General features: G+C 56.1%; 1 protein-coding gene across 7 annotated transcripts in view; it reads left to right on the top strand.

Annotated features, from left to right (window-relative positions):
• Nucleotides 1–2,326: 2,326 nt before the first annotated feature.
• MECOM (MDS1 and EVI1 complex locus) overlaps nucleotides 2,327–8,233 on the top strand; it is a 578,884-nt gene continuing 572,977 nt past the window's right edge. For 5 of the 7 annotated variants that reach the window (XM_081087499.1, XM_081087498.1, XM_081087496.1 and 2 more), the window contains exon 1: nucleotides 2,369–2,682. In XM_081087499.1, the coding sequence (XP_080943625.1) occupies nucleotides 2,646–2,682 (37 nt within the window). In that variant the 5' untranslated portion in view covers nucleotides 2,369–2,645. Of the gene's footprint in view, nucleotides 2,683–8,233 lie in introns of all 7 variants that reach the window. The other 2 variants (XM_081087497.1, XM_081087495.1) reach the window with 1 other exon arrangement.

Below are 8,233 nucleotides of genomic sequence, written 5' to 3'. Positions count from 1 at the left end.
GCCCCCACCCCACGCCTAGCCCGCCACGTGGTTTATAATTCCTCAGCAGAAGCAGCTACTGCAACTTTACATGTGGACTCGATGTAATCGTGGGTTTGGTTCCACGGGACCTTCATTTCCTAGAAAATTCCCAGGAACTCCTCTTAACCTCCTTTCTGCAAGGAGACCCAGATAGAGACTCCCGGTGGGATGAGATGAAAGGCATTAAGGAGAGCAGTGGATGGGGAGGTTGGTAGCGCCTTTTTAATGGTTTTTTATTTTATTTTTTTATTTTTGAAGCTCCCCGGGTGAGAAAGTGAAATGAAATGTCCCAGCCAGATTCTCCTCCTGGCCGGGGCACGCTTGGGTTTCTGGTGGACTCCACCTCCTCTCCCAGGAGCCAAGGCCCTCCAGGGTCTGACAGCTGGGAGGGGCCTGGTCCTCCTGCCTGACCCCTCTGTCCGCTGGCCTAGGTGAGGGTCCCCAGAGAGTCCCTTCCACTGACCAGAAGCAGTTTCTATGAACTTCTTACCGATTTACGTAGTGTGCTTCTCTCCCTAGAGATTTTACTTCCTTTCTGCGGATCTCATTGCGCCCCCCCCCCCCCAATTTCTCCTTTCCCCCTAAGGACACTCACTGCTCAGAGGGAAGATACTCCTCCATCTAAACAGAGAGGAGCCAGCACGTGCACAGATCCCTGGGCACCCACGGGCAGCATGTTACAGTGCCTGGTGCTGCTGCACCCACCGAAGGTACCTGTATGCCCAGGGCAACAGGGACTGCAGAAGGGCTGGCGGGGAAAACCCCACCTGCCTCTTTAGTGCAAAAGGAATGACAGCTCTCCTTGCCCCTCTGTGTGGACGCCAGAGACTTCTCCGGTGGAAGTTGTTTTACTCCTGCTTTGTGCCATTCCTCCCACTGCACCCTCCCTCTTCCCTTTCTCAGTTTCAATATCACTCCTCTGTCTCCCTTGGGACCCGTACCTTGGTTCTCCAAGGACCTGTAGCTTACAGCCAAACGCCCCCGGAATTACACAGCTCTGGAGAAAGAGAAACGGTGGGCATGTTTAGCTGTGGTACACCCTTTGAATTTTGATTTCCTCGAAGAAAGATATCTGTGAGCCATTGATGGATGGCCTTTGGGGTCGAACCTGGCTGTTTGCTCACTGACAGCCCCAGCCCTGGTTTTGACAATAAATAACAACAGGTACAACTGGGCACTCTCCATGATCTCCCCTTCCCTCCCCTGACTTCGCCAAACTCACGACCAGACCTGATTTTCTTTTCCCGTTTCTTTAACTTGAACATCAAGGATGTATTGTTGTCATACAGAGCCTGAAAAGATTGTAATTTTCTTTTATGGTGTCTGGCAGGATTTGCCACAGATATTAATGGGGGACATAAATAGCTCGGGCGGGAAAGGTCCTGAACAAAACTGTTTCACGCAAGGAGGTTGTACCAAGAGAAAATCTATACGTAGCTGGAAATGAGTCTACCTTGAACGTTTCTGCTACCCACTTCCTTGGTAAATCCTGTAATAAAAGCAAATTTCAACCATGTATGCTTTGAGGGTGCGAGATAGATTTCCCCACCTCCTTCTTCTTACCACCCCGGAGGTTGTGGGTTTAAGCGAATGAGTGAAAATGGCAGGCAGGCTGAGCTGCAGCGGGAGGCACGGGGCAGCGGCGAGGGAGGCCGGAAGGTGACAGCCGACCTTAGGGAAGGCAGGAGGTCGTGGATATCAAATGCCCGGAGCCTGCCCAGCCCTGGGATTCAAAGGCGAAAATTACTACTTGGTGGGAATAGGCCACGGAAATGGTCTAAGGGTGACGACCAGCATTGCTATGATACCTACAAGCGAGAAGGAACAGTTACTTATTCTGTTTTCAACTCTGAAAGCAGAAGCCGCAATAGCTCCAGTAGCAGGAGCGGCGGCAGCATCTGATTTGCCGAAGTTCAGGATGATTCTCACTTTCTCCCGGATCATTCTTCGAGAGCCCCGTCCTGCTAGCTCCTTAGGACGGGAAAGATTCAAAAAGTCCTCCTCCACCCCGCCTTCTCGGTGTGGACGGAATAGAAAACATCCTGCAATTGATGGTGGGAAAAACAGGAATAATAATGATAGAGGCTTATTGGTCATTCCAACACGAAATCAATACTCTGCCTGAGTCTTTTCATTCCTTTCTTGGGGGGTGGAGGGGCGAGGTGTCTGCTCCCCTCCGGCTCCCCGCGCTCGCTCCCCGCCCCCCGCCGCCCTCCCCGTGGCTCCCTTTCTCCGCCTCCTCGGCGATTGCCATCTGACAAGATCTCCAAATCAAAGTGATAAATCGCTCCAAACTTTTTTTGGCGGCGCTGAGATGTTGGAGGGGCGTCTAGCGCGCATGTGCGAAGGTGTCCAAACTGACAATGCAGGAGAGATAGCGAGTGTGGATTGAGAGAAAGGGAGAGAGGGAGGGAGTGAAAGAGGGAAAGACCGAGTGTGTGTGTGTGTGCGTGTGTGTGTGTGCGTGTGTGTGTGCGTGTGTGTAAGAGTGAGAGAGAGAGAGTGTGTGTGTGTGAGAGAAAGAGAGAGAGAGAAGAGGGAGGGAGAGGGAGAGCAAAAGAAGGAAAAGATCCAAGAAAAAAAAACCCCAACCACACACCAGCGGCTGCAGGACTGGGCACAGCATGAGATCCAAAGGCAGGGCAAGGAAACTGGCCACAAGTAGGTGCAATATCCCTTTTCTATTGGCTTTTCCCCTCCTCTGCCATCTTGCATATCTGTCTCCGGCGCTCCGGGAGTGAGCGCGGGGCTGCGGCTCGCTCCGGGGCCCCGGGTGGAGGGCGGGCGCAGCGCAGCCTCAGCAACCTGCCGGTCCCCCTCCGCGCCGCGCCGCCCGCGCTCTCGCTCCTGGTTTGGGCGCCAGAGGAGCCCGGCAGCCCTCAGACTCGCGCACGGACCAGCTGTGGCAACCCCGGGGTGGGGGTGGGGGTGGGGGCAGCCAAGACCGGGGTGGGAGGGAGGAGAGAGCGCGAGAGTGAGCGGGAAGGGGTGGGGTGGTGGTGGTGGGGGGAGAAGAGATGAGAGTCTCCCCCTCCCCTTCCCCCCAGGCGGAGGAGAGTTGCCTCTGGCCAACCAGCTAGTCCCGGGTGTGGGAGGGGGAGCGGGGGGGGCGGGTAGGGAAGGGAGCATTTTTGGTGCTGGGTTTGTCTGGGGTTTGGGGTGGGTGGCAGGCTCCGAGGGAGCCGCGGTGGCGGCGGCGGCCGGCGGCGGCGGCGGAGTTGGGAAAAGTTGCGCGGCGGCCGCTGGAAGTTGCGCGGGCCGGCGGGCTGCGCCCCAGCGCGGCTGCGGTAGTGGGCGCTGTGCGCTCGGCTGTGCTCTGCGGCGTGGCGGGAGGACGGGGGTGGGGAGTGGGGGAGGCGAGGGTGGGGGCTGTAGTCGCGGGGCGTGTGTGGGCGCACAGGCGGCGGAGAGTGACCCGCGCTGCCGAGCCGCAGGTGGGGAGAGAAGAGGCCCCGCGAGCGCGTGGAGAGCGGGGAGTGGAGGGCGCGCAGCCAGCGGCGGCAGGCGCCCGGGAGCAGGGGGCCGAAAGGGCGCGCTCCGCGGCCCCGGAGCTTCGGGCTGGCGGGGCGCCGAGTGACCCCCAGGGGGCGGGCTGCCGGGATTTGGGGCCGCGGCGAAGGCGCGGAGGAGCCTCCCGCTCTCCTGGAGGCAGCCGGGCTCCCGGCTCGCTCACCCTCCCCGGCGCCCCCTGCCTGCTCGGCGTGGAGCGGCCTGGGACGCGCGCGGGGTGAGGGCCACCGGGTTCCGAGCCCGGGCGGCGGGACCCCCTCCCCCACTCTTCTCGCAGAAGTGTTGGGTGACTTTGTCCGGCTTGGCCCGCGGGCCCGACCCTGTCTCCTACGGGCTCGAGCGTCCACCGGGACTGTAGGCATCAGGACTGGGCTTGTTGAAAGGTTTCTACCTCGAGTCTAAGGGCACTCGGCGGTACCAAGACCCGGAGCGATCCGGGGCGGTCCAAAGCGCTCCTCCGAGAGGTGTCAGCACGTGGGGCTCGGAGCAGCCTCGGGAGAGGACAGGCCGCCCTTCGCTTTCCCACTCGCAGAGAACAGAACTCTGATTGTTCTGCCTGTAGCCTAGAAAGAGCAGAGGTGGGGAGGGGGTGGGATGCTTCCCCCGGGGACATCCCTATTCCCCCCCTCTCCCCCTTGCATATGAAAGCCAAGTACGCCCCAAACCCGGCAGCCTCGGGCGTCCCCGCAGCAGCCGCGCGAGAGGAAGCCTCGGGTTCCGGCTCGGCCGGCCGCGTTTCTGCGGCGGTGGGAGCGCGCGGTCTCGCCCAGAGAGATGCTGTCACTGCGGGCGCCTGTCCACTGCTCCGGCCAGTCCTCACCCAAGCATCCCCTCACTCCCTGGCGCGGCTCCTCTCGCCCTGGTCTCAGGGATCAACCCAAATATCGGGCGGTTTGGGTCATCAGCCCATCTGTTTTCTCTTTTTGGATAGTGTTCATCTCACTTAGCTGCGACAGGGTCAAAGCGCGCCGCTGGAACTCCTGCTTTTCCTGTTTGCTTTTAAAAGAGGCCGATGTCTTTATTTTCATGGGAGGAGGAATAGATGTACATGTGCTTGCAGGCCTGGGGACTTCAATTGCGTGTAAAGGTTAGAAGTGTGTGTGTGTGACTGCAGGGGGGGGGGGGGGGATAATACGGGAGGAGAGGGGCGGGCGGGGGGAGAGTCTGTTCCAACCCAGTGTAAGTTGTGCAATGAAAGCCGAAGGCTTCGCGCGCCTCATGCCGGGTATCCGCTGAAGTGAAAGCAGAACACAAAACCCTTCGAATTTTTTTGAGCAACTTTTTCAGCTGTGTTAATTGCCAAGCTGTATGCTGTCGAATTAACATATTCTCGCACGCACAGCCCACGCAGCATGCAGAAAACAAGCCTCTTCTCTGGCCTGGTGATAGTTGTCATTCATCCGGGGGGAGGGCCGGTTATTTTGTGTCTGGTGCCTCTGAGGATGCCGCCGCCGCCGCCGCTCTCTGCTAACTAGATGGGAACTCTTGCAAACTTTCCTTGCTAAGCCTCAGGTTCCCCCTCGCGCGGCTCCAGCTGTTGTCACCGCAGCTGCCTTTCTCAGACAGAAGTACTGCTTTATGCAACTCAGGCACAATCTGGGCAATAAAGGAAATCGTATGAAAACGATGCATTTTTTTTTTTTTTTTTGCTGTGTTTTGAAGCGCTGGTAACTTCCCCATCGCGTAATGCGTGAGTTTCCAAGCACATGGCGGTGACCCCTGCCGCGCCACCCAACGAAAACTTTGCCGCTCTGTCTGCACCGGTTTCTTTCTTTTTCTGGGTTAGGCAGAGGCTGTGTGAGCAGCAGACTTGAAAAAGCAAACCTACCTTGCTTGTTGCGGAAAAGAAACATTGCAGCGGAAGCAAGTCACCTAGAGACAGAGGTTTTCTCAATTGCTTGTTATTCTTTTTGTCGTTTGTAAATTTCTTCGGTGGCCAAGTCTTGTCGGGCTTCCCTCCAGGATCCCATGGACCTATCCCAGGGACCACAGACTCTGAAAGTCCCCACCGAAGTTAAACCCAGAAGGAACGCACAACCCATTTTCCCATTTTGATAGGGCTTTTTAAAAACACAATAGTTTAAACCTATAAATTCGTTGGCAGTCATTTGGGAGGAATAAACCATTTAATTAAAAAACAAAGAAGGGAAAAGCAAGAAGATGGACATGCGTACTGCCTCAAGCCCTTGGCTTTCATCCCCATCTTCCAGAAAAGGAAGAATAAAAGCCAAGCCCCGGAGGGCAGAGCCGGGAGCCTCCCAGCGTTTTCTTGGACAGGGCGGCTAGCCCCTGGGCGGTGCTAGAAACGCCGGTTGCATCTGTTTTTCTCTTGATGATGGGGCAGAAGTGAGGTTGGGTCTGCTCAGCTTGTCCAGAGCTCGAGACCCCGAAGGAACCCCCACCCCATTTCCCCAAAGTGATACCCGCAGGGTTCCAATTACAGCAACGAACGGATGGCAGCGAGTCACCCCCCTCAGCTACCAGCACCCCAGAAGTCTCGTAAAGACGCAGAAGTTGACGGGGGCACTTGTTACGCGTACACTTGATCTCGGTTTAAAAAGAGGTTTTTGAAGTAGGTAAGGTAGATGGCGGCCGTTGTAGCAGCCCAGTACCTACGGTAAAAAAGGGAAACGCTCTCCCAAGTTCCAGCCTGCACTCCTCTGCCTACCTCCTTAGGTTTTCCCTCCTTAAAAAACAAAACAAAACCCCAACCAACCAACAAACAAAACAACCCAGTCCTGCAGATGCAAACACGGAGCTTTGTTAAAAAATCCATTTCAGTTGCTCATTTCGTCCTGCTTTTGAGGAGGAGAAGCACTGGCCCAACGGAGGCAGCGGCCCCTTCTAGGAAGGCGGTTTATTGGCCATCACCTGACCATTACCTTGGCTTAGGGCTTCTTTATTGCATTTGGCACCTGGAGTGTAGTCTTTCTGCAGCATTTCTATGTTTCGCCAAAAAAAAAAAATCTGTGTTTAAGGGAAGGTTAATAACGCTTTCCATTCCCCCTCACCCTCCACACTGTGGAAGGGGACGGTTCATTAGCAGCAGAGGCAGGAAGGGTGGAAAGAAAAGCGCCTTTTTCGGGTTTCTATTTGTAGGGGCTGAGGCGATGGGGTGGGTGCCCGAGCGTGTGCCTTTGGCGGGGTAGCTCGGCTCTCGGGGCTTTCTGAGCGGAGGCCTCTCCCTGCCACCCGGGCCTCCTCTGCCGGCGACATTCAACACGTAGGTCGCTTATCAAATAGAAAGGAACACGCCATTCCACGACATGCTTGCTTCCTTCTTTTTTTTTGGGTAAAAGTCGGAGGTGGTAACTCTATCAGCAGTTTCCCTTTAAACATCTGTCGTTTGGAATTTATTTTATTTCAGTTTGGGAAGTTGGGGCCAGGTAATCCGAGGCTGCAGAGGAGGCTGCAGATGTGGCCTGATGCAGGAAGGCCACAGCTGGGGACACCTGGCGCCATTGTCCCGGTCCAAGGAGAGGGCAAGTAGGGCAAGAGAGTGCCCAGTTGCCCTCTGCATGCCCAGCTTAGTGGCCACTGTCCCTGCACCTCCTCCTCTTTGTCCCTGCTGGAAGCCGGCCCTGAAGTGGAGAAACTTGACTTGTCATCTCCTGGCCAAGGGCTCTTACCCTGTTCCCAAGGTACTCAGCGCCTGGCAGGGCCCTGTTCCCAAGAGCTGGGCACACCCTCCCACCCCTCATCTCAAAGCCGCCTGGTTCGGAGTGGCGGTAGAACTGGGGAGGCCCTAGTGCCTGGGAAGGCAGAGCCTCCCCCAGGGTGGCCCCCACACATCCCTCCTCCAGCCGCCCAGCTCCTGGCTCCCAAGCTGGGGCCAGAGCGCTTCATCCCTCTCCACTCTCAGAGGTGCTGCGTGCCTGGCAAGCTGCTTCCCTCAGAGAGGTTTGCATGGACCGTGTACACACACATGCACACCCTCCCCCCACACACAGTCACACATCCAGGGTTCAGAAACCCACTCAAGTGAAGAGGGAGGGCACACCTCTCGGATTCACTGTCCCCAGCGGGACAGCCCCCTCCACAGTCTCCTGTGGCAAGGGGTGAGAGGCTGGGGAAGAGATGGAGCGACAGCCACACTATGAGGACGTCAGGCACATTTTTCCAGAGTGGTGGCGAACCCCTCCTCGGCTGGAAGCCGCTGTTCTAGGCACTTTCTAAAAAGGTCTGTGGGGTCTGCTTTTCTTTTCCGCTGGACTGCCTAGTATGAACCATTAGTTCCCTCCCCAGCCATTTGCTACGGTCCTGTTTCTAAAATTAGATCCTCCCCCCCTTCCTACTCTTCTGGCCTTCGGAATTTACCAGGGAATTCTCAAGGAAATTGGCTGTGTAGTGAGAACAAGTGTGAGGAAGAGGATAAAAAGAGATAAACGGCACAGAAAACAAGAGAGGGAGAAGGGAAGAGACAAACTGTGCTGCTCTGAGATCCCCGGCTCGCACACAGATTGGTATTATTTTCCCCCTCAGTAAATGAAAAAAGTATAATCCTTGTTAATTACCTTTGCTTACATGCCATACAAGAAACTTCAGAGTTGTTTCTACATAAGGAAGAAACTGTTTACAAAACTCTTTCAAAAGTGTGACATATTGCTCTAGTTCAGCACTAAAAAGCTAAACACACTTGCCCTCCTTTGAAGTGCCCTGGCTAGGGCAGCCTATTTGAGTGCGGTTCAGATATTGCTGTGGG

This window comes from Myotis nattereri (genome assembly GCF_964212035.1).
Source record: "Myotis nattereri genome assembly, chromosome: 3".
NCBI classification, from domain to species: domain Eukaryota; kingdom Metazoa; phylum Chordata; class Mammalia; order Chiroptera; family Vespertilionidae; genus Myotis; species Myotis nattereri.
Note: the sequence above shows the minus strand (reverse complement) of the source record. Positions and strands in the feature narration are given on the sequence as shown.